The following is a 26,312-nucleotide window of genomic DNA, read 5'->3' as shown; positions in this document are numbered from 1 at the left end:
CTGTGGCAAGAGAGATGTATTTCCCTTTCGTCTGCTGGTTCCTATCTCCTGAAGTTGCCTGTGCAGAGAACGAAACTATGTCATCTTCTACTGAGTTCCAGCACTGTGATCATGCTCTTTCATCCTTTCGCACCTGTGTCAGTGCTCGTGATTGTGACACTGACTTATACCTCTAATCAAGTATTCTCATGCAGAGCATGCGAAATTTTCCACTGCGCAAAACAATGCAAACACAACTGCTCATACGTAAGACCAGTGATGGTCTCGCGTGCGAGCAAGTAAAAAAAAAAAACGAAAGAAACGAGCAAGGAAAAAAAGAAGTGGGGCCCGTGAAGAATTCGTCACACGAACCTCCGCTTCCGGTATAGGAGAATGCAGGCAAAGAGGCTAGACTTGGCAAGTGGAGAGAGTATTATATCGGCAGTGACGCATGCCTCCTGAATTCATGCGTTCGTGGCACTTCAAATATTTCTGTCTCTGTTAATAATGCACTAACTGGAAAAATTATTCTGGTAGAGGTCGCGTAACAACTTCCAGTGTATAACCAAAATTTGCTATCGTGCCTGGTGACAGGCCCTTTAACAGGGAGCACTGTGGAAGCTAGATAAGTAATGCGGTAATAGAAGTCTCGCAGCATGCATTTCACACTGCATTTGCTTTTTATCTTAGATGCTTTCCATAGAATGGCTACTTTATATATTGCAATTTCAGCTTGTGGATGTCATTACATTACATACTAATATAATTACCAGGACACTCTTTCTTGTCCTGGTGGTCTTGTAATGCCACAATGCATATTTTTTTGTACAGCACTGTACTTCCAGTATCCAAAGTACTGTGGTTCGGTTACACGCAAGCCACTGGTCAAAGAAATCTTTTACTTTGTTCATTCCAGGGTAAATATGTTCAGATCTGCAACGCCTTCCGTGTGATAAATTTGTGATATTTTGCAACATAAATTTATAACATTGTTATGTCGAACTTATTTCAACACCAAAATGATGCATACATGTACGTTTCTTTCATATGTGACGTATTAGGTATTTTTTGGTCATGAATGTGAGCATCGAAGAAAGTGTTTACAGTGTTGCCTGCTATGTATGAAACAGACTGAATTAAATTAGCTGCTTTTTTGTGTGTATGTACAGAATTTCTAAAAACCACCTGTGGTATACAGCACAAATCTACTCGTTGAGTTGAAAAACTGGAAGAGGCGGACATTACTTGTACTAGAAGGCAAAATGCATAATCGACTAATTAACTCAAATTCACTAATAATCTTTTAAACTAATCCATTTAAGGGCACATATTACAATACACGAACTGAAGCTAGTGATTTCACAAGGCATCTCTACTTAGAACAAAATTGAAACTAGTGCCACTATTGAGATAAGCACTGTCAAACTTTAAGTAAAAATGCACTGTTGTTACTGAAATGTGTTTTTAACATTGAAGCTCAAAAATTACTGGAACACCAATGCATTTCATCATAAACTTTGGGAACGCATATCTCGAAACTGGTGTCATCCTTGAAATTCGCTCCAAGTGGATATGAATGAATCGGTGGCTAAAATTTAAAAAATTGCAATATGTGCCGTGAAGTAATTAGTTTAAAAGTTAATTAATGATACTTTGTTATTTGTCAAGTATTCATTTTGATTTCTTGTGCACATAATGTCTGCCTCTGAGAGTAATCTAGCTGAAGAAGTAGAATTTTGCTGAATGGCGTGGGTGATTTTCAAAAATTCTGTTAACGACAAAAGAAAAAGGAAACACTCGGCATAGTTGTTCACCATTGCCAGTCGAAGAAGCTACAGTGACTCGCCATACAAGGGGCTCCTTTCCGGCAGCAGCATCAAGAGACCGATGACCACGTTGTCAGGACTACCACTATTACTACCCAGTTGTACTTTCTTTTGCCTGGCTGAAATTTGCTGTATAAACATTTCCCATTTTGTGTTCATCGCTCGCCAGCATACCTGTGCCCCAAAAAAAAGCAGGGTTATTAGCCTTTGTAGAGATGCAACAGGTAGACGTACTGTTGTTGGTTCTTTAGAGAAGTGGGGATTAATGTTTGTGAAACTAACCTGTTTCGACTTACCAATGATTGCGTAGCAGTGTTCAGCTTAAAAGATTGCTCACATAATACTGCCATATTAACCAAAAAGCACAGACAAACAGGACTTGTGGAAGACAACAACACATGCACTGGCTACCAACTAGTGGTTTTATTCGAAGGAACAGAAAAGGCAGGAAACAGCGAAGGTCAACAAAAGCAGCTAGTCATCAGGCACCAAATGAGGCAAGAGCTACAGCCAGCCAGCAGCATTCACAAACTGCATTGTGCAGGCAAACTGAATGCACTTGTGAAAAAAAAGTGAAAAAATTTAAGGCAAGGTAATGGTAAAGGACAACACTTGTAAACAAAAAAAAAAAAGAACACAAGTAAAGGTGACCATGGTAAAAAAAGTGTGGTGGGTGACAATGTGCATAAAGATTCAAACAGATTATATTTGTCGAGATATAGAATCTCCTTGTCGTGCAGTAAAACAGGTGGTGTGCTAACATATGCAGAACCTTTCTGATGCTTTACACTTACCAAATCTCAAGTGCTCGCTGTTTGCAGTATTTGCGAATGGCGCAGGCCCCGTGAAACAGAGGCAAACACCACATTACAATATCTGACCAACCGACTAGCCTGAATTGGCACTCTTGAACATAATATTTTCAACTTTTCATTTATTGCTTTGCATAAAGGTCCTCAACATGTAAACCCCAGAAGAAAATGCGGGCAGGCCTCGGAGAACCCTAAATAAATTTTTCTGTCTCGATTTAGCAGCATAACAGGTGACCGAATGAGTCGGAGCGTGTGGCAAAACATCACAATGCTTTGCTCCCATGTGACCACCTTCTGCATCACGGGAACACAAAACCAAAACTGATTCATGGAAAAACTTATATAGTTAATTGTTTAAGACACTCCGGGGGTTAGCAGTATTCTTTTCTATAGTTTCAAGGACGACGACCTTAGTTTGATGCAAAAAATGAAAAGTAAAAAATGACACTCCTATAATTGAGAGTCTGTGGTATTATTGCAAGCCAAGTTATTGCTCAAGCAGGAGGACATACATGATTTCCAGGATTCCTGAAAACAGAAAACCTTGCGTACTTGCTGCATCGAGTCCTCATGACAGATGAACAGCACATCACTGTGTGTTGTAAAGGTCCCTGTTAACAGATTCAATGCTGATAACTCGCGAGACACTTGAGTGGGCTGTGTGAAGCCCGCACATGGCCAAATTACCACTTCACTGCAGGTGTCGACCCAACTATCATGGGCATCGGGCCAGTTCCAGCCATTCGGCAGCTATGTGAAAAGACCGGGGTCAAGCTCCAGGACTTGGATTTGATCGACGTGAGTAGTGGCACACGCCATTTGAAATTCTGTCGAATAAGCAGTGTCGAATTAAAACCATGGTGCACGTTGAAACGAAGGAATCGCAAGAGATGATGGTAAAATCTCTTTAAATTAATGCTTCTAAACCCACTTTGTTGCTAGACAAACCCACCGTGATGGCATAGTGGCCACATTTTGATGGGGCTGAAATGCAAGGCATCCCTCATAACCTAATCGTGGTTCTGGCACGTAAAATTCCAAAATTTAGTTTTTTTAGTTACCAGACAATTACCATACATTTAATTTAATAGAAGTTTGTTTGTCTGCTTTCTTTTGCATGAGCATTTGTTGGCTAAGTATGGCGTCTACTTTGCTAAATATAAAGCCTCTTTACTGTATACAGTATCAAACTAGCGTGCTTTTCTTGCCATTTAAAGAATAAAGACAGGTTGTTTTTTTTTCCTGGTGGATCTGTTTATTTGGATGTTTAGGCACTTCCCACCAATTCCAGGTAATCGGTCAGCAACCGTATTGGTCAGAGACAATGCAGAACCCTCTGGAATACCTTCCTTCCATAGCCCAGATGTAGCTATAACATATTGTCACATAGTAGTGACGCTGAAGAAAGCAGCCAAACTGGGAAAGACGAAACTAGCGTTTTATTGGGCGAACTTGTGCCCTCAAAAACAGGCTACACTCAAAGAACGGCGACAGCGGCAAACACAGTCGGCAATGGTCGAAAATCTGATCAGCGGGTCAAGCGCGTCGGCTTTTATACATCAGTCGTCGAATGTTCCAGAGTAATCGCTGGGACCCGCGTGCCTTCCACAAAGTTCTACATTATTCGCGTCGCACACACATGCAATCAGATTACACAAGGTTTGGTCACAGACAGCGGATGGAAGCATCGACAACATTCCAGAAACTTCCGATGCATGCAGGCGCGTCCTGCGCTGTGCGATAACATTTGTTAGGCGGTGAAACGTGTCGCCCGATAAAGACAAACAAGTACACGTGTCAATATGAACCCACATATTAAAATGTTTTAGGGGTAATGGACCCAACGTTAGGGGACGCTATTGGCTGGGAACACAAAAGGCATATAAAAGAAGTTTGGATTGGGTATGCAAAATCACTTGGGCACATTATATTTTAAACTCCCTGTTGTTTCACATATCAGATGTTGCTGTAGGTGTGTTTGTTAGGAATAGCATCAAAGCAGTGTCGGTAACTTTATTGTCGGCAAGGTCACAAGGTTGCAGACCAAAACATTTGTTTTTTTCAGTATTCTTTCTTTTCTTTATGCTAAGCAGGACCTAGATGTCTTACTTATCGTTTTTTTAACTGTACCTTTAGATTGCCTCCTGCAGTGGTGAGTCAATGGTTGGGATGTGGAAAGGGAAAACAACCGCCGATGTTATAGAGGGTATCAAATTTCAAAATGTGCTTTGCCTAGAAAGCCAGTATTGATGCTTTAAAGAATCCCAGCTCCTCAAGATTGATTTGCACTCCCCCACTATAGCATGCCTCATAACCATATTGTGGTTTTGGCACATAAAAATTCGAGAATTTAATCTTAATTTAGTTTTGATAATCCCAGGTGGCCTACTAGTAAGCTCTTCAGTATTCCTTTAGAAGTAGCAGCAAATATAGGGGTGCATAAATACCCCTTGAGATAAAATACGGGCAAGACATTGCACTTAACACTTCACACAGGAATTTTACCCAAGAAATGTGGTCGATATCTACGTCACTAAAAATGTTGCTAAGGCTCCAAAAATGGAAAGTTGCCATTAAAGTGGCCAAAAGCTTACGGAGTTTGGTGACAATAATTTACTAGCAGGAGAGGCTTTAAATTTTCACTTTCTTTTTCACGGTAGGTGAACGAGGCATTCGCGTCCCAATTTCTTGCCGTCGAGAAAGAACTGGGCATGGACCCGGAGAAGAGCAACGTTAATGGGGGAGCCGTTGCACTTGGCCATCCCGTGGGCGCTAGTGGTGCCCGCATTTTGGCTAACATCACCTACGAGTTGAGGTAAGTACCCCAAGAACAGCAAGGAAGCACTGTTGAACGTGCACTGCAAATTTTTGAGGTCGATGAGTCATGCAACTCATCGTCAGTTCAGTCACCAGTCAATCAAGAAAAGCCTCGTATGTGTAATGATGCCTTTGTAGCGAGACATGCCTCTCTCTACTCTGTTGGCACACTGCAGTGTAGCAATAAATTCCAGTGTTCCCATAGTGAAATGTTAATAGGGCTGACAACCACCCAGATCGTGTCGTGAGATATTGGTGAAAATGAACATGGCAATTTATAGTGATAAAATCAAACGTGCGGTTTGCGATTTAAGTAGGAATTGTAATTTTAAGTAGGCACAGAAAGTCGCAAAAACACTATAAGTGCCACCATCTTGCAAGGAAGCCTTGGTACTGTGTACTGTACATCTGAATGCACTCTGATTATTGTATCTATGTCGGGTGTTATTAAGTGCACCATATGTATCCTCGAAAAATTGAAGTCTTTGTATTATATAAGCATTTGTACTTTATTCTATGCTTACGATCTAAAAAATATGAATGCTAACAAGTGGTGCTGCCTTTGTGACAATGAAGACCTGTGGTGAGTCGCAGTGCACATGGGTGCTTTTGTACGGACCCCTGTTCTGAAGTGTGAGATACAAAAGTGCCATCGACTAATTGTGCCATAAGTGGGTGCCAGCACTGTTGGCACATTTGACCACTTCCCACTGATGCCAGCATGCAATCGCCATTGCACTCGCATATCACTTTCCACCGTCTTTTCATCGTTTCACTTCGTGAACACGATCGCGACTGCTGTGGGGAGGCGTGACTCTCACGCGTCCCCTGATATGTTGTTTTCTCGCATAGCGACCTGCTCCTCTCTCCTGTAATCCGGCTTCGCTGCCTGGCTTTACTGCAGCGGTCGGTATGCTTGCAGGGTAGTACGAGAGATCGCGCAAGTGTTGGTCTGCTAATGCCACCTAACAGCAGGGTGACTTGGCTGCAAAAAGGAGAAGGCTCTTCCTCTTTGGCTCGGGATCAGCAAGCGGCGCGGACGTTCTGCGCGTACACTGATCCATGCTTCTGCGAGACCGTCTCGCGAGGCCTACCCTGGAATGGATGAACACGATCGTTCAAATGCGCCACCGTTCGCGTGACCGTACGCGCAAACAACCAGGCATTGGTGTCCAGCATGGGGCAAACATATTCGCTAGTTATCCGGTCGTGGTGAATCAGACTTCCACGATTTGTCACGCACCCACTCGGCATGTTTTGTGGATAGCAACTCGGCTAGCAGGCATTGGTTTATGAAAGGTGCAATTAATGCCCTTGTGATTGTTTTCACTACTGTGTTGTCGTTCCTTTGTCCCAAGAGCACAGGTGAGAAGCCCACACTGTGTGGGTAAAAAATGTGCCACTGCATTTTGCGAGGAAGAAGACGAAGAAGCTGACTAGTGCGGATGCGATGATTTCGGCTTCTGGTTTTTTCAATGATTTCGGTTGGTTTCCTTCCTCGAAACCAAGTAAATTATGCGCTAATCGACGCAGCAAGTTGTGAGGACTTCACCGGTACTGGACGTTTCGCAGTGGGTGACTTTTTTGACGTTTTACGAGTGTTTGAAGTTCCAACTGCGCCGCGGCACAGCCAACCCTAGTGCGGTGGCTAGGCCTAGCCTCAGCGAGGCAGCGCGGGTAGGCCTGGGCCTAGCCCTGCGACCACGGGCGAAGATGGAGCGCAGGATGGAGATCGTGGAAGGAGAAGACATCTCTCAAGAAGAAGCAAGCAGCCCCGGCTGGATGACAGCATATGGCCGCAAGAACGGCAAGGGGATGAGAGCGGCGACTACTACCCGCGAAGGCAACCCAAGACGTGGCGAGTGAAAGGATGGAGGCCGCACTGCCACCCCACAGAGCATGTACCAGCGCATCGTTGCCACTTCAAGGCTCCCTCGACTGCCGAGGGACACGTATCGCATCATCATCAGGCCAAGGGACAGCCTGAACGTGACCAAGGTTAGCCAAATACGTTTCGAGCAAGCCCTAGCCATGGCGGCGGCCCTGGCTCTGGCCGAAATTGAAGTGGACACCATTTGCCCCAACGGTACCCAAAACATCTATGTGTTGTGTACTCTTTACGAGAAAAATGCGTGCGCCTACATAAAGGCGCAGCAAGTCCGGCTAGGCGAAAACACGTACCGGATCTCTGTGTACCCGGCTCCCCCCGATGACACGTGTAAAGGAGTAATACGGGGTGTCGACGTGGATGTCAACGAGGCTCAACTCTGAGCAAGAATCGTGAACCGCCGCAACCCAGGAGCCATCGAGGCCAAAAGAATCAAGAACACCACGGCTGTGGTAGTATTATTCAAGGGTATAAAGGTGCCCAGTTATGTGTCTTGCGGCACGAGCATGTTTCGCTGCACGCTATACAGGAGACACATGGAGGTTTGTTACCGCTGCGGAGGTTTAGGACATCGTGCCGACATTTGCCCTAATCTAAACAGAAAGTGGTGCCGCACGTGCGGACAGAAATCACCAGCGGACGATCATCAGTGCAATCCAAAGTGTTCGCTATGCAAAGGTCCACACCCCACTGCGGACAAAGTATGCAAACACAGATTTCAAGTCCCCTACATCGTCAGAAGGAGAAGACGCCAACGCCACCGGCGTGCCGAGAAGACGCAGGTGGCCCGAGGATTGCAGTCACGTGACTCCAGCGTATGTACCAGCGTCGCCAGCACCCTCGAAAAAGGTCACTCCAGGACGCCATCTACGCGGTGGCACGACGCCAAGCGGAGCCGCTCTCATTCGAACGAGATTCCAGGAGGAGCTCACCTGGGCGGATCGAGTGGCGAAGACGCCCAAACCCAGAAAGGTAACGCGGTCGGTATCGCCAGAGCATAGTGCACAGCGTGAAATTCAACTACTACATCAGGAGATTGCTAGTCTCAAAGAAGAGCTATGCAAGCAGAAATTTGCGCAGGCCATTCAAAGGAGGGTCGAGGGTGCGAAAGCAGCGGATAATGCCGTGCAGAAAAGCACGCAGGAACCCAAAGTCGAGGTCAGCAAAGCCAAGCGTAAGGCCCCCCCTCCACTTGAGGACGACTCGGAGATGAGTGAGTCGGAGATGGCCGGGGCGGAAAGCTCGCAGAACAAAATGCTCCAAGAGTTACTTAGGATTTCCAAAGAAAATCAGGCAAGCATTAACCAGCTCGCGCAGCGCATGGAAGCACTTGAGAGTAAAGTAGGAGCTATAGAGAATAAAGTAGTAGCAGTTGAAAACAAGATGGCAATAAAGGCCAATTCAAAGGTTCGTAGACAAGCTACAGCTAACGACGGTACTGGGACGGCCCCGAAGGGTCATTAAAATCTAAACTAGCAAAATGGCGGGCACTCAAAAGGATCTAGTAATTTGGCAGTGGAATTGTGCTAGCTTTCAAAGGCGCAAGACTTCAATGCAACAGTACATCACAGCTGAGGCCAAAAGGCCGCAAGTAATTTTGCTACAGGAGACACTGTGTGTTACACCCACCCTCGCAGGCTACAAATCGGTGGCGGCAAGGGGGGAGTCCAAGAGAGGTATAGCTACGCTAGTGAGCAAAAAGCTCGCATACGTTGAACATGACATTCAGCCAGGTCGCGGCAGAATGGAGGCGCTTCTGGTTGAGGTTATCCCCAACAGCTGGCTTAAACAAAGCATGTTCATCCTCAATGTTTACAGCCCACCATCTGATCAGAGACAGTCTTTCCACTCCCTGTTTATGAAGGCAGCTTCGCTCGCTAGGGAGTCACCGTTAGTAATCGCGGGAGACTTCAACTTCCCGCACAACGCATGGGGGTACATCAGGCAGACGGCTAAGGGCACAAATCTAGTGCGGGCCGTCGATGACCTAGCGCTAACAGTCATCACCGATCCCTGTTTCCCCACGAGACTGGGCACGTCAGTGGCTAGAGACACAACCCCCGATCTCACCCTTATCAGAAATGTAGAGCAAACAACATGGGATAACAAGCAAGAAAACCTGGGCAGCGATCACTTCATCATTAGTGTTACCCTTCAGGTCAGAGCCCCCCAGGCCAGGGAATTTAAAGTGACGGACTGGGATGCTTTCTGTAAGCTCAGAAAGGAGGACATGGACGAATACGCCAGCTTCAGCGAACTCGCCGAGACACTCAGAGCATTTGTTGAAAAGGCTACAAAAACTATTCAAACCGAGCTCGAGGCTTCCAGGATGGACCCGCACCTCGCACATCTCCTGGAAGCTAAAGCCTCTATTTTGAGGCGATGGAAAACACAAAGGCTTAACCGGAGGTTGCGAAAGAGGGTTGCCACACTTAACAGGGAGATTGAACAGTACTGCACCGAGTTAGCTAGGCTACAATGGGATGAAATCTGTTTAGCAGTCGATGGGCACATGCGCACAGGTGGAAAATGGAATCTCCTTAAACACATGCTAGATGACACGCAAACCAAAAGCAATCAAAGACAGACATTGTGCCGCCTCATTCACAGGCACAAACAAGGAGGTGGAACCGAACAAACGCTCTTAGACGAGGTAACCAATAGATATCTCCCGCTAGGCACAGCACATTCGGAGGAATATCCCAACATCGAATGTGACACGGTAAAGGAGCTCGATGACCCCTTCACGAAGTCCGAAATCAGAGCAGTACTTCACAACTTAAATAGCAGGTCAGCCTCAGATCCGGACGGCATCTCAAACAGACTGCTAAGGAACCTGAATGATAGATCAATTGAGCTGCTAACGAAAGAGGTCAACAAGACTTGGGAGAATGGGTGTGTCCCGGACGAGTGGAAAGCGGCCTCGGTTATGCTTATCGCGAAACCAGGTAAGCCCCTAAACCTTGACAAACCTAAGGCCGATATCGCTAACCTCTTGCGTAGGCAAGGTAGCGGAGAATGCGATCCTCCACAGTATATCGGATTAGATAGAACGCAACGAACTGTTCCCGCACAACATGGTCGGCTTCAGGCCCGGCCTTTCCATACAGGATGTAATGCTACTCCTTAAGAAGCACATTTTCGATAACAGCATTAGGGATGTTAGAGGCATCTTAGCCCTTGACCTGACCAAGGCCTTTGACACCGTATCTCATTGATCTGTCCTGCAGGCTACGGCCAGCCTAGGTCTGGGAGCAAGGTTTCAGGCTTTTGTTAGATCATTCCTCATGAACAGAACAGGCACCATCAGGATTGCGCAACTCAAGTCAGATGAGTTCCCACTAGGGGCCAGAGGCACTCCCCAAGGAGCAGTCATCTCCCCCTTACTGTTCAACATAGTCATGAAGGGCTTATCGGAAAGGCTCAGATCCCTTCCTAATATAAGCCACTCGCTATATGCGGACGATATCACGATTTGGTGCCCGGGAGGATCACTCCTAGAGGTAGAGCACGCGCTACAATCAGCCCTAGATGCAACGGAGTCCTACCTGGAAGACACAGACGTCCAACTATCCCCAAACAAATCCAAATTGTTACTGTACAGGCCGGCCAGGCAAGGTGTTAGGGGGCTCACCCCTCTAAACCAACTTCCCATATCCCTCTTTGCAAGAAACGGGGAGCCCATTCCTCAAGTCGAATCTATCCGAATCCTAGGATTACTGATTGACGCGCGTGGATGTAACGCCAAAACGCTCACGCGCATCACGGCGAAAACCGAGAGCTTGCTGAGACTAGTTGCTAGAGTATCCGGACAAAAGAAGGGACTAGGTGAAGACAACCTCCTCAGGATCCACAACGCTTTTCTAATGAGCCACATCAACTATGTAGCCTCGGCCCTTAACTGGACCAAAACCGAAAAGAATAAGCTTAACATTCTCATGCGCAAGAGCATCAAAAAGGTACTGGGGTTACCAGTAACCACTTGCTTGGACAGGTTAAGCAAACTCAATATGCACAACGACATTGATGAAGTGATCGAAGCGCAGGTCACCGCTCAGGTAGTCAGGCTCTCGTCAACCAGAGCAGGGAGACGCATCCTAGATGAGGCCTGCATGGCTCCAAGAATACTCAATGAACGGAAAATCACCTTATCCAGGGAGGCAAGGGCAACCTTTGTGGTCAGCCCATTCCCTCGGAATATGCACCTGCAATACAATGTAGGGGGGCGAAAAGCCTGAGCACAGGCGATTTTACAGAAGGCCAGCGAGAATCAAGATTCGATTGTCTTTGTCGACGCGGCTCAGTATGGCAACTCTAGCACGTTCGCGTTGGCAATCATTGATGGCAAAGGGGAATCACGCTCCTAAATGGCCAGACGGAGGCTCGTCATGACAAAACCCAAATGGCCAGACGGAGGCTCGTCATGAAAGGCGAACAAAACTTCGGCACAGAGGTCTGCTGGAACGACCAAAAGGTAGGTCTTTTGGTGGCAGCGGAGTTCTCCTTGTATAAGACGCTATGTCGTAAACAAAAAGACGACAATCCTCGAGTGATATGCCGGGGTATTGATGGGTTTTGTCCTTCCAGATGTTCGAATATAGGCCGTAGTGCATCGTCTGTGTGCTGCCGTGTGGACAAATCAGTAACGCTTTCGGCCCCAAGGAAAGTGCCGTCGTCTTCAATGTCGTGGTCGGTAGTGTCAATAGGGGCGCGCGAGAGTGGGTCAGCGTCTTCGTGTATGCGGCCCGACTTGTACACGATGGTCACGTCGTACTCCTGCAAACGTAGACTCCACCGTGCCAATCGTCTAGAAGGGTCCCGGAGATTTGCAAGCCAGCATAACGAGTGATGATCAGTTACAACTTTGAATGGGCGGCCGTAAAGGTAAGGTCGAAATTTGGCCAGCGCCCATACGACGGCAAGACACTCTTTCTCCGTGGTGGTGTAGTTAGTCTCTGCACGTGATAGTGTGCAACTTGCGTAGGCGATCACTCGTTCAATACCTTCCTGCCGTTGTACAAGCACCACACCAAGACCAACATTACTGGCGTCTGTATGAACTTCCGTGTCCGCCTCCTCATCAAAGTGGACCAAAACTGGTGCTGACACCAGATGCTGTCGAAGCTCGGTGAAAGCCGTCTCTTGCTCTGAGGACCAAACGAACGACACATCGTCCCTCGTGAGGCGAGTCAGCGGCTCCGCCATCTTCGAAAAATTTTCGATGGCACGCCGGTAGCATGCGCAAAGGCCCAGGAAGCATCGGACACCTTTCTTGTCGGTCGGTGTTGGAAACGAGGCTACAGCGGCAGTTTTCGCGGGATAAGGGCTATCGCCTTCCCCACTGACCACGTGTCCGAGAAACATCGGCTCCTTGTAGCCGAAATGACACTTCTGAGGCTTAAGGGTGAGGTTAGCCGATCGGATGGCTTCGAGAACTTGCCGCAGTCGTTTCAGGTGGTCGTCAAATGTCACCGAAAAAACAACCACGTCGTCAAGGTAGACGAGGCAGCTTTGCCACTTCAGACCAGCGAGAACGGTGTCCATCATTCGCTGAAAAGTTGCTGGTGCCAAACAGAGACCGAAAGGAAGTACTCTGAATTCGTAAAGGCCATCTGGAGTGACGAAAAGAGTTTTTTCGCGGTCTCGTTCATCAACCTCAATTTGCCAGTAACCGCTCTTTAGATCGAGAGACAAAAGATACTTAGCTCGCCGCAACCTGTCTAAAGAGTCATCGATACGTGGTAGTGGGTACACGTCCTTCTTGGTGACATCGTTGAGGCGTCGATAGTCAACACAGAAACGAAAAGTTCCGTCTTTTTTCTTGCCTAGAACGACCGGGGAGGACCACGGACTGTGCGAAGGCTGAATGACACCATCATCTAGCATCTCCTTGACTTGGGCTTGAATTGCCTCACGTTCTTTCGGCGAGACACGATAAGGCTGTTGTTTGATGGGAGGTGTGTTAGCAGATGTCGTTATTCGGTGCTTCGTGATTGGCGTTTGGCCCACCTTAGTAGCCCGAGCGAAGCACGCACGGAATTCGTTCAAGAGTTCCTGCAGTGCCCTCTTTTGGTCGTCCGTAAGCTCGGAGTTTACATCGATGTCTCTGAGCGAACCGTCGTCTGTGTCCACCTCAGAAGCAAAGCACTCGACGATGTCCGTTGATGGTTCGGCGTAGGCGATCGCAGTGCCATGAAAAATGTGCCGATGCTCAAAGGTAAAGTTGGTAATGAGGACCGTTGTCTGGCTTTCACGAATTTCCACAAGGCTTCGCGCTACACAAATACCTTGTGCCAGCAACATAGAAATGTTGCCTTCAACAATGGCTTCACCGTTTTGTTGTTCGTCGGACTTGACCGGAACCATAGCACTCGCACGCGGCGGTATCGTGATGCTCTCGTCCGAAACGCGAAGTGCGGATCTGTGTCCAATGGCGTCGGTCTGTGTTGCCCTTTGTGTCGAGAAAGTGATGCAGCGCTCGCGGAGGTCAATAATGGCGCCATATTCCCGGAGAAAGTCCATTCCAAGGATTAAATCGCAGGAACACTCGCGTAGAACCAGACAAGTGGCGAGAAAAGCAGGGGCCGTATTCTGTAGCGGTTCGCTTTGGAACCGGGGCGGCGTGAGGAGAACCAATCAACGAGCGTCAATCTGCCGGAAGATCACGTTATCATTTTTGTTTGTACTTGGGGGACGGTATAGCAATTGAAGGATGTTGCTGGTATGATAAAAAAAACATTGGTTTGTGTAGAACACTGGCAAATATAATTTTCAGTAATAAATGTGAGCTTGCGGCGCAGACGGCTACTGGGAGTTGTAATTTTATTTGTGTTTTCTTATTTAGTCGCTAGGTGGTGTGCCATACGATATGCAAATCTGTCATACAGATTAGGCGAAAAGGTTGTTGAGCAGCGACTACCGGGTTTAATGTATGCGGACGATATTGTACTGTTAGCAGATAGCCAGGAAGATTTGCAAACTCTGGTTAATTACTGTGGGGAGGAAGGAGACAGTTTAGGCTTCAGTTTTAGTGCAGCTAAGTCCGGTGGGATGTTTTTCAACGATACAACTGATCAGGAGCTTACAATACAAGGCCATGAAATACCCCGAGTGGCCGAATACAAATATCTCGAGGTATAGATAAACAAAGGGCAGATGTACACGGAAAAGCACGAACAGTCTCTCATAGCAAAAGGGCGAAGAGATGCCGGAATAATGAAACATAAGGCATTGTGGGGGTACAACAGGTATGAGGTACTGAGATGTATTTGGAAGGGAGTAATGGTGCCGGGGCTTACTTTCAGGAATGCGGTCCTCTGTTTAAGGGCAGAGGTTCAGTCGAGACTAGAAGTAAATCAGAGAGCTGTGGGAAGGTTAGCACTAGGTGCCCACGGGAAAACCACAAACGAAGCAGTACAGGGAGATATGGGCTAGGCATCGTTCGAAGCACGGGAAGCTCAGAGTAAAATCCTATACAAAAAACGTCTGAGGAAATTGGACGATAACAGGTGGGCAGCTAAGGTGTTTAAATACCTATACAGAAAGAGCGTTGGCTCACAATGGCGGAAAAGAACTAGGAAGTTAACCAGTAAGTATGCCAGACACGAGGACAAAGAAAGACAGAGCATTAAACGACAGGTTAAAAATGTGGAAGGTAAAAATTGGATAAATTCAATGGAAAAGAAGCATAGTGTGGAACTATATCAATACTGGAAACAGCAGATCAGGAAGGAAGCGTTTTATGATAACTCAAGAGGCAGTGCCCTACTCTTTGAAGCTAGATCAGGATGTCTTGGAACGCGGAGCTATAAAAAAAAAATTTTACGAAAAAGAAGACACATGTACTGTGTGTGGTAAATATGTAGAAACAATGGAACATCTCATACTAAAATGTGATGGTATCAAGCCCGATGTCGATGCGGCAACAGTCACCCTTCCTGAGGCCCTAGGGTTTAGAGATAATAATAGTCAGGTAAATAAATATGCGGTGGAAATTAGCAAAAGGCGATGGGAGGATTGGTGGCTCAAAAGCAGAGAGACGACATAAGGTTAAAAGGGTAGGAAGACGTATTTAAAGAAAATCGAGAAATTCAATAACACACAACACAGCATGGTGGCAACTGCCATCACCCCATTTCAAAGGGGACGCTCCTACCTCCCATCCATCCATCCAAACAACTTGCCTCGCTTTGTTTACGTTTTGGACTTGTTCGCGCGCCGAAACCGAAACGATGTCGTCGCACAAGGACAGGCAGCTTGGTCCTCATGTTTCAGCGAGGCAGCACGAAATACTCATTTCATTTGTCGACGAGCACCCCTACCTAGCAAAGGCGTCGTGTGTGTTGGGCCAGCAGCTGACGGCAGCTTTCTGTTGCGCCGTGGATGGGAATCTAACCCATCCTTTTTCTTTGCCCACAACCGTAATGGTCTTGGCGACTGCTGTAATGATCCGGCTGACCAAAGGCTGCGACAGTGCAATCGCTTCTTCATTCCCGACGCACTGTTGAAAGCTCCCGGTGACAAAAAACCGCAGCACGCACACCACTTTCATCGTAGTGTCGACACCACGAAATCTTTGAGGTCCGAGATGTTCTTCCAGCTCATCGCAAAGACGTCGCACTATGTCTTTGGAGAGCCTAAAATGCCTTCGAAACTCTTCTTCGGCCATGCCGAACGCGTCGCGTCGTTGCCTCTCGTCGCGTCGTTGTCTTTCGGCGCTCGCCAGCAGCACAACCAAAGGAGTCGCCATTGCCGTCTCTGTCTCGTCTCATCTAGGTGCAGGCTCGTCAGCTGGCGCGAGACTAGCCGGCGGCCATGGTTGCCCTAGCAACCCTCGATATCATGCTCGCCACCGCGCACGACTTCTCCGCGGTTCCTCTCGTAGCAGGGAACCGGTTCCTTTCCAGATGATTGACAACCTGTGTGACGTCAACAAAATTTGTCGTCCCGCCCACCAGCGATGACAACAACGAAGTGCTGACCAATGGCAACAGCCAGACCAAACCGGTTCCAAAGCGAACCGCTACAGAATACAGCCCCAGCACCAAGGATTTCTACTCTGGCCGTCTATAGACGTCAGACTCTGCCCAGGCGGCGCTGCGGAAAAACCCGTCACCAGCGCCCCCATCGGAGCCTTGGTGCGAACTGAGTAGTGCAAGGAGAGCTGTCCGCAAGCGAAGGTGCATAGGCCACAATGGACCCTTCTCTTTCGTTTGTGTTGAGGCACGGTTTCCTAAAAATCAAGGACCTGGAAAGCTTCTTCCGCCCATCCACGCTTCGGAAAGGAAGCTTAGCAGGGCGAAGTACGTGTACAATATAAAATAAAGTGTCAAGTGTTATTTCGGCGTGCTGCAACTCGCAAATACACAGAGCATCAAGTTTGTCTATAGGCATATCAGCATAAAAATCTAAGCATTTCAAATTGTTTCATATTGAATATGTCCTGAACACAAGACTTAAAAGTATCTCCTATAGTTATATGTATTTTATCGTAATGTTTTGTCTCGCAATTATTTACAGAGTAAATCCTTTCATAGCCTTTTCCAGGGCAGCAAACAAAAAACGTTTTCCAAGGCAGCAAATAGCGTGCGATTATAACGAAAGTAAGCTTCCTACAGTGCCTACGCGCTGCATCTTTCTTTCTCGCAGTAGCTACAAGATCGCTCAGTACCTTAACTTGAACTTTTTAGAGACGCTTCGAGCAACAAGCGCGCACAAATCAATGTAAATAAATGCGACATTTTTTTCTTTACACATGTACGTTATTTCGCATTTACTCATCCAGTGCTCCTACAGCAACTTTATTGCTCACATTTGAAAAACGCAGTCGAGCAGGTTCAGCACAAATGCGAAGCGTGTTTGTTGTAACGGCTCAGGACATACAAAATACCGAAAGTAGAAATGAGCTTGCGATGCAACGATGCTCTAGAACAGGATTTTGAATTCATAAACGAACCAAAATGTTTCGTTAAGCTTACCTGCCAGGTCTCTCCGTTCCACTTGTTGAGTCAAGCGGAGACGGGCGTCTGTTAAAAGGCGGAGATATCGATGGCACATAAGCAAGATGGTTCGCAACGTTGGTTTTTCTGTTACCAACGAAGTGGCGGCTGCAGATTCTTGCGTTTTCGCTTAGCTACCACGGTTCTCCGTCAGGGCTACGCAACACAATTACAGAAGAACAAAATTTTCGCACTTTCTCATGCGAGCCGCTGTGTTGTGCGGAATGCCAACAGGTTGAACAGGCCCGTATCAAGCGCTCTCACCTTTCCCCTTCATACGATCGCGATGGAAATCGGAAACACTGAACGTTGTTATTCCGTCCTTCACGTTCATGGCAATTTACAACACAACAGTAGCGTCGATTGCGGCGTTTCTTTGTAGCACGCGGATCTATCGCGGTTGCCGTCGTTTCCGCCCTCAGTCTGACGAATGAGCCAGCAAGCGGTTTATGGCAGTTCGGAGACGCGTCCGACTAGCGTAGAAATTCATAGCTCTCTGTCTGGGTGTTAAATGCGCAAAACGCTCGCCATATGGACCAAAATCTAGTTAAATCATTGTTTCGCAGTCGCTAGCTGCATAGACAACTTAGCAAGGGACTCGGGCTTCGCACTACTCAATTACTGCCTTTTTGCACCGGCAGGTGGCGCTACGCGTCTTGCAAAACTCCAGTCTGACGTCCATAGGCCAAGCGGTATGACGACGTGGCCACCTGCCGTACGAACTGTGCCCCGTTCCAGAGAAACGCAACTTTTTTCAGAACGCTCGCCACTTTTCCACTAAGAATAGAGTAATCGGCGCCGGTATCTACAAGTGCACTAACTTTTTTGCCGTCGATCAACACAGGTATGTCCAGTGAAATCTTGTTAGCAGAAACTGGTTCTGGCATCATCGTTTTTTCGTTATTCTGCGGTTGGCACGATACGAGGTCTTGAGTGCGTCGAGTATCAGCGGCCCCGCCTCGGAAGGTCGCTGACGTCAGTTTTCCCAGCGTGGACTTGGGCATAGGTCGTCCTCGAGGTGGGTCATTCCACGCCAAATCAACCAGCATTTTTTTGACTATCACAGATATAGCTGAAAAAATTTCCACATGTTTGTTAGAGTTCAAAACTCATCCTCCATGTTTAATTTTCCTTGCAAAAATTTTATAGAATTTTGACGACAATTTGTTTTTCCTGCCAAGCTGAGCTGGATGGCATCAATCAACATTTTTTCTCAAAGACACACTGTATGATCCACTCCTTCGAATTGCGTTTGTGGCAACCCTAAGATGCGATGTGACTGCTAAAATTGCAAATTTTATAAATATTTGAATACTTCAATTGGTTCTGGCCCTAGCAAAAGCGGGTAAAATTGCAAAGTTTGAGTTTCTTTCTCGGAACGTAGAAAAACCTGGAAGTCACATATAAAATATATACCGATAGCCCAGTTAACATAGTACAGCTGAAAAATATTTAAAGTGTCGAAGGTTTAGCCGTTCGCATGGAAAAAAATTGTAAAGTTCTATTTTTTTGCAAAAAGCTCCATATTCAACGTAAAAAAAGGTGCCTTGGTGGTCGGCCTAAAAATATATGCATTACATCATTAGATAGCCAATCGTGTCTACTACGCATGTGGGAAGTTATAAAAAGGTATTATTTTTTAAACGCTAAAAATGATTTTTTTTAATTATCAGTATGTGGATCACGTAAACAGCGTACATATATGAAGCGTAGCCGTCCTGCAAAGACATATTGGCAACAAAGTGAGACCAAGAAACTATTCAGGAAGAGGTTTGTGGCTTTTTTATTGTATGCAAAGCAAGACAGGCGATTTCCAACGCCATATCCCTGACTTTTTTCTTTTTCCATGGCTACGAAAATTTAATGTCAACCGCGTTTGTATACATTAGCCTGAACATAGCCCGTATCACTTTTATGTTATGTGTTCTCGATCTCTTCTCCCCATCTTTCATCCCCCCCATCCCGCTCCCATGTGTAGGGTAGCAAACTGGTTAGGCTAAACTGGTTAACCTCCCTGCCTTCCTTCTCCACTTTTTCCTTCCTTCCTCTATAGCCGAGCAGGTGCCGGCTGTCAAACAGCTTTAACACTTCTTGTCTTTGACGAAGACGTGAATGCAACTTTTAGTTGAGAAAGTGACCTCGGCTGAAAATAATGTAAAGACGTGGTTCCTTTAATGCGCATAGCATTCGCAAAGCTCAACGACAGTTCTACCTCCCGCTTAGATATTGCACTCTCCGGCACCCAAATTGGTTTTATATGTAAAAGGCTTTCATGTGCCCACTCGTACAGCTCAAACGGTGTCAAAATCTGCCTTGAGAAAGGCCTTTGTAGGCTTGCCTTGGCAGCCAACCGTTTCAGGGTGCCACCCACCCCATCACAGGCACTTTTCCCGTGTGATGTAGCAAAAAAATGCCATGTAGCATCCAAACTAAAATCTTCCTTGTGGTAGCACAGGTTTCCAAAATTCTTTCTGTTCTTATACTGGGAAGCAGCCCGAGCTGAAAAGTAGTGCACATGTTCCAGCAGCGGCATGTCTACTTTAAGTTGATCCATCAGCACCTGCTGAAATGTCGAAACAGCGGCAGTCGTATGGTCGAGGCAGTCGGATATCACTATGTACGATTGCACATGTGGTTCATCAGCAGAGTTCGTCGAGCGAGAGTAGACTACAATCGGGTGTACTGTTGCTTGAGAGTTGCCCCAGTATATTGACTGTGAGGCGCTCTGAATCAGAAAGCTGTAGTTTTCAGAGAAATCCATTATAACCATGGCTTCTGCAGGCATGAGAGCGGTCTTCAAATTGCGTAGGTGCCGAACTTGGAGCTTGCTGACAAAGTGATGCGATTTTAAGTTGCTTATCATCTCAAGGAGACGGTCTACAAAGTCATTATGGGTAAACAACATTGTTTCCAATCGGAAGCGCACTCCACTTGCCCACTGACGGACAGAAATACTTGCTGCCAAATCCCGGTTCAGTGCAGGAGAGCTCAATATCAGCGATTTGAGCGACGAATCTCCTGGGCAATTGCTGCATATACCCGTCATACAGCACTCATTCGTTATCTCACACACAGTCATCTGAAGGAGCGAATCGATTGTTTGTAAAATGCCCAAGGACTGCAACATCAATTTTACATTTTGGTGGTAAATGCAAACACAAACGGAGTGCGTTCCCGGAGCACCGGCAAGTAAACAGTGGCGTGGACTCAGGTAGGCGAACTTAGAAAAGCCGCACTTCAGCTCTGTGTTACTTTTGTTCCATTCCTCGTGCGCTTCCTTAAGATTCATTAGCAGCAATCTTTTTTGCTTGCCTCGGATGACGTCTTTCTTGCCTGGAAGACAGACGGATGTATGTTCATCCTCATAGAACTTTATTATGCTTCTTATTGTTCAGTCGTCTAGCGGTCTACTTAACTTTTGATGTAGGAGAGCCCAAAATTCCTCCCTGTTGCCTAATTTTCATAGCAATGCAAACTTGACTTTCCGATGCACCAAAGTACTCAGCAACTTTTTTTCGGGACCATGAACGAGGCGCCAATGCCAGAAGAGAAATTTTTTTCGACCGTTTTCTTTCTCGTATGAATCGATCTCTCACGTCTTCAAGAAGCTTTTTATAGTCTTCCGCAAGTGCGGTGGTTGGTGCAATTTCATAGGCTACGCCTTGCACTTGAGCATCCTTACTATCATCATTGGGCAAGGTGCCACCTGCGACAGCCGCTTCTTCCTCATGGCGCTTCCGTTTTCTGCTTGAGGTCCTTCCAGTCCCATCTCGTGGTGCAGCACAGTTTGTTGAAGTGGATGAATTCCCTTCAAATGTAGACTCGCATATTGTTTCACAATCTGCCAAACTCTTATTTGGCTGTGTCTAACTGCGCCCGCATTTGGAAACACCTGACTTTACATTGTGGACAGAGTCTCTCACCAGGAACCAGCCCCAAGGGAGACACTGCTGTAGCGAGGCCCAGAGATATGACACACGTACCCCGACGGTTTGACCCATGGTCGGAGAAAGGGTCTGAGCACATCTTTGACGCACATAGTGCCGTGAACTTCTTAGTATAGACGTAATAATGGTGTGCACATACTGTTTCTAAACTGTCCTTGTCGCTTTTAGCACGCAATACCAGAAGACTAAGTTCACATTCATCTAGGCTGTCAGTTCTAATCGGGAAGATCTTTTTCACTTGTGTCGTCTTATGACAGTCTTTGGGTCCCAGTGAGCAGGGCAGAAGGCATTCATCTGAAAATAGAAAATAAATTCACCGATTTGAGGGCGAGATTTTATTTATAATGCTTTGCGTGAATGATGCAAGTGCTCTTTCTGCGTTTAATTTATACTTATTTGTAAATATTTCAATTTATGAATGTATGAAACATACCTTTTAAATGTGCAGGATTCTCTGGTTAAATTAGGCGGTCGTGAAGTTCCATGTGCATGTGGGGCGACTGTGGGGCGAGATTCTTGCTGCCCGGTGGGGTCTCCTGCATAAGCTGAGCGTACCCAGCAAGCTCCACCAAATTGTCGCATATACCCTGCTAGAGTATACAAGCTGAATCAAGATACAGGCGGTTGCACTTTACGAAAACGCAAGCGGCGACGCGCGATGCTAAGACGAACCACGTTCTCCTCTTCTTCAGTCTCTTGCTGCACCACACCGTGTGGCAATATTGCCCAGTTGCCTCCTCCTATGTTCATTCACATAGACCTGTGTGATGCACATGGTCGAATGTATGTGCCACATCTGCCACCATACCTGTGATTGGCGCTGGCCAACACTCCCAGAAAAGTGAATACAGTAGAAGGGTGACCGCTGCAGTTTGGCTCCCACCGGCGACAGGTCGTCTTTTTGTCTACTTCATTTCCTTTTTTCTTACTGTTTCAAATAAACATGACAAATAACTTGTCCCATGCTTTTCTTGGCTTCGTTGCCTGTTGGCTTCATACGGTTCTAACCAACACAAGGCCAAGACCCTCAGTTCCCCTGCTCACTCATTGCATAACCAGGGCTTGCCAATCACCATCACAATAGCACATCTCAACAGATCTATGTAGGTGCTTGTGCTCGACTTCAAGAATCATCCTGCGATGGGTTTATGCTTCATTTTTTTAATGTGACGCATTCTTCAAGTCATCCCAGTGTTCGTGGTGTATCTCGGCATTTTCGTGGGTCAGTCCTAAAGATAGTGCGCTCTAAAAATGTGTGCCACTGGAGCCACTGAGCGTGCGACACTGGGCGTTTGTCGCTCTTTAATGAACCTCTTTGATGCCAACTTGGGTCAGGTGGTATCACAACAAACACAAACAACACCTACGTAGGGACATCTGTGTAATGCTTCGCATCACGCAGATGTCAACTCGAGTTGAGTCTGTTTGGCTTTTTTTTATGAAATGTTGATTTGCCCATCTGTGCTAGCAATTTTTGTCTTTTCTTCTTTTATCTGTTTTTGCAGACACCGCAAGGGGAAATATGCCGTAGGTTCGGCCTGCATCGGCGGTGGTCAAGGCATCGCTGTGATGATTGAGAACGTCTGATGGAGCACCGCGGCAGTAGTCATCCGCTTGACTTTGTTCACGACTTTATTGTGACAGACGTATTTTTGTATTACGCAGGACCAGCATTTCTGGAACCGTCAATAATGCATATACAGTGCACACGTACATCATTGTGCTTTTCTACATCTGTATAAATGCAGTTTTTTTAAGATGTTGCATTGTGTCAGTTTCTGAACAGTCAGTGTCTTACAACTTGCCCAGGAAAGAGGCTAGAAATAGACACATTATAAACAGACATACCTGATACGGAAAAGAGCTGGTAACTCACCAAGCAAGACACTGCCTTCAAAGAAGGCGTTCTTAAAGCCATGAGAGGAAGCTTGGAAAGCCAGAAAAGGCGTAAAAATTAAAAGACAGGTGATGCCTCTACTGTGAAGTTGCCATGCCAGCTTCCTGTGACATTGATCTTGATGGCATCTGCTGGGGCCTAGTTAATTCTTTTTCAGTAAATTCGGACTATATTGCAATCTAAACGAGACAAGGGGTGAATGGGGCAAGTCTCAAAGAACATTTACTGAACCACAATAGCCAAAAATATTTAAAGATGCTTTGGAATCCATGGTGTCACACTTATGTACTACTGGTGCTGCGATGTTGGTGCAAAATTCAGAAAATGGAACTTTGATCCTGCCTTTCCTTCCTGATGATTCACATACTAACATCAAATAACTGAAATATTGTTTTCAAAGAAAATGTTGTCTGTCTAAATCAGAAGGTTGCTGAATCAAGCGAGTTGGAACTCATCCGTGATAGGTGCACACGGAACACAAGCTGTAGCAAGGGATACGAGTCCAAACCAACTTGATGTCTCTCTTTTCCTTTAATGCAATGAAAAAGCAAACAACACTGTTTTCAATTTTAGCAGCCACTGCGGTAAGCAACATATTGTGTCTATACATGCAAGTGTGTGCAGCCAACCTGCAGCTGATCAAGGCATTAAAAATATTGCGCAGGTCGAAGCACGACACTTTTGGGCTACCAATGCTTATGAGCACCTTGCAGGAAGGCCCACCACTGACGCATTATGCAAACCTGAATGCGCTCGTCCTTGTGTTGCTCCTCTTCTTCGTCCCTGTTTGTTTGCGCACAAACAGTTAAAAAAAAAACTGAATGCACAGTCATATTTATTTATTTATTTATTTATTTACGAATACTGCTATCTCATTTAGAGACATAGCAGAGGTGGGTTACATAACTTATGAACACAAAATGTCAACCAACATGGTTAGGCAGTTCTTTCTGAAATTGATTAGTCGGCAATGAATGCAGAGAACCATCTAAGTTATTCCATAATTCAACAGTGTGTGGAAAAAAAGAAAACTTATAGGAATCTATTTTTGGAACGAAGGGATCTATGTTTAATGGGTGAATACGTCGGGTTACTCACGCAGTAGGTGTGGTTAGCGACATAGGTGCTTCAATGTTAGTCGATCTGTGTACGATTTTGTGCAGCAGGATTGGACGGTCACACGTGCGACGAAACGACAATGGGTCCAGTGATAAAGCGTGTGCGTGGGATGACGGTGAAAACATACGGTCGTAACGGCCATAGATAAATCTAACAGCTTTTTTCTGAATGGATTCTAATTTGGAAATATCCTTTATGCGATAAGGCGACCACACTACAGAAGCATACTCTAAAACAGGTCTAATTAGTGATTTATAGGCCGTAAGCTTGCACTCTTTAGTGCCGTGTTTCAAAGTTCGTTTTAGGCACCCTAGTTCTCGCATTGCCTTAGAGTAGACTATATTGATGTGATTATGCCAACTAAGGTTAGTTGTGATAGTAAGTCCAAGGTATTAGAACTCGTTAACTTCATTAATACTGTATCCTTGTGTGCTGTACGTAAATTTTAGGGGCTGTTTCTTATCAGTAAAAGACATTGCCACAATTTTGCTGAAGTTAATGCTCATCTGCCATGTGTTACTCCAGTCTGAAAAGGATGAAAATACGTTATTAAGCACTTCTTGATCACGAAGAGTACGAATGTTAGAATAGATCACGCAATCATCTGCGTAAAGACGTATTTTCACTTGTGTGTTTCTGGCTACTTCAATAATGTCTTTAACATATATGGTGAATAAAAGTGGCCCGAGAACTGAGCCCTGCGGCACCCCTGACATGACCTGAGCTATAGAGGAGGTTTTGTAATTAAATGTGATGGATTGGAATCGGAGGTGCAGGTAATCGGATATCCAGTCAATTAGTTTATTACCAGGAAAGATTGCAGCAAGTTTTAGAAGAAATTTTTTATGGCTTACTGTGTCAAATGCTTTTGAGTAGTCAATAAAGATGGCATCAAGCTGACCTCGGTTATTTAGTGATGTGGCTATGTCATGCGTGAATTCTAATAATTGCGTTGTTGTAGAAAATCCTGCTCGAAAACCATGCTGCTGTGGGGACAGAAAGTTATTTGCCCATAAATATTGAATAATGTGCTTATGGATGATGTGCTCGAGTAGTTTGCAACACGTGGGCAGCAAAGATATAGGCCTGTAGTTAGTGATTAGCTGTTTACTGCCAGATTTGAAGATGGGAATAATGTTAGCTTGTTTCCAAACACGAGGAACTGTCGACATCTCAAGAGATTTGTTAAATATAACTGTCAAGTACCGGGCGTTCCATTCAGAGTATCGCTGTAAAAATTTGTTTGGCACTCCGTCAGCTCCAGAACTTTTTGTAGTATCAATTGTTAGTAATAAGTTGAGAACACCAGTGTAAGTTATAACGAGAGTAGAAAGCTCTGGTAAAGTGTCGATGCAAAAAGGGGGATCGACGCCGTCAACCTGACAAAATACAGACTGAAAATAAGTGTTGAAAGTTTCGGAAATAATCACCGGATCAGAGCAAGGGCAATCGTTTCTTGCCGAGCACGTCCACATCTTGTATGATGCCAGGGTTAGCGCAGAGTATAAAGTCTATTTCATTTCTAGTCTCACCATTCGGGCTCCTCTACATCCACTTTCAGCTATCCCGCTTGCGGAAGAAGGTATTCATTATCCGCATATTATTCTGTTCCGCAAACTACTACTAGCTCTCCTCTGCTATTCCTAGTGCCTATGCCATATTCCCCCACTGCCTTGCCTCCAGCCTGCTTCTTGCCTACCCTGGCATTGAAGTCGCCCATCAGTATAGTGTATTTTGTTTTGACCTTACCCATTGCCGATTCCACGTCTTCATAGAAGCTTTCGACTTCCTAGTCATCATGACTGGATGTAGGGGCATAGACCTGTACGAACTTCAATTTGTACCTCTTAAGTTTCACAACAAGACCTGCCACCCTGTCGTTAATGCTATAGAGTTCCTGAACGTTACCCGCTATATCCTTATTAATCAGGAATCCGACTCCTAGTTCTCGTTTATCCTCTAAGCCCCGGTAGCACAGGACGTGCCCGCTTTTCAGCACTGTATATGCTTCTTTTGTTCTCCTAACCTC

General features: G+C 46.0%; 1 protein-coding gene across 1 annotated transcript in view; it reads left to right on the top strand.

The window, feature by feature from the left end:
• yip2 (yippee interacting protein 2) overlaps window positions 1-23,024 on the top strand; it is an 88,092-nt gene extending 65,068 nt beyond the window's left edge. The window contains exons 8-10 of the mRNA XM_050167746.3: window positions 3,318-3,415; window positions 5,278-5,432; window positions 22,773-23,024. Coding sequence (XP_050023703.2) covers window positions 3,318-3,415; window positions 5,278-5,432; window positions 22,773-22,854 — 335 coding nt within the window. The 3' untranslated portion in view covers window positions 22,855-23,024. The remainder of the gene's footprint in view (window positions 1-3,317; window positions 3,416-5,277; window positions 5,433-22,772) is intronic.
• The last annotated feature ends 3,288 nt before the right edge of the window (window positions 23,025-26,312 follow it).

This window comes from Dermacentor andersoni, chromosome 11, assembly GCF_023375885.2.
Source record: "Dermacentor andersoni chromosome 11, qqDerAnde1_hic_scaffold, whole genome shotgun sequence".
NCBI classification, from domain to species: domain Eukaryota; kingdom Metazoa; phylum Arthropoda; class Arachnida; order Ixodida; family Ixodidae; genus Dermacentor; species Dermacentor andersoni.
Note: the sequence above shows the minus strand (reverse complement) of the source record. Positions and strands in the feature narration are given on the sequence as shown.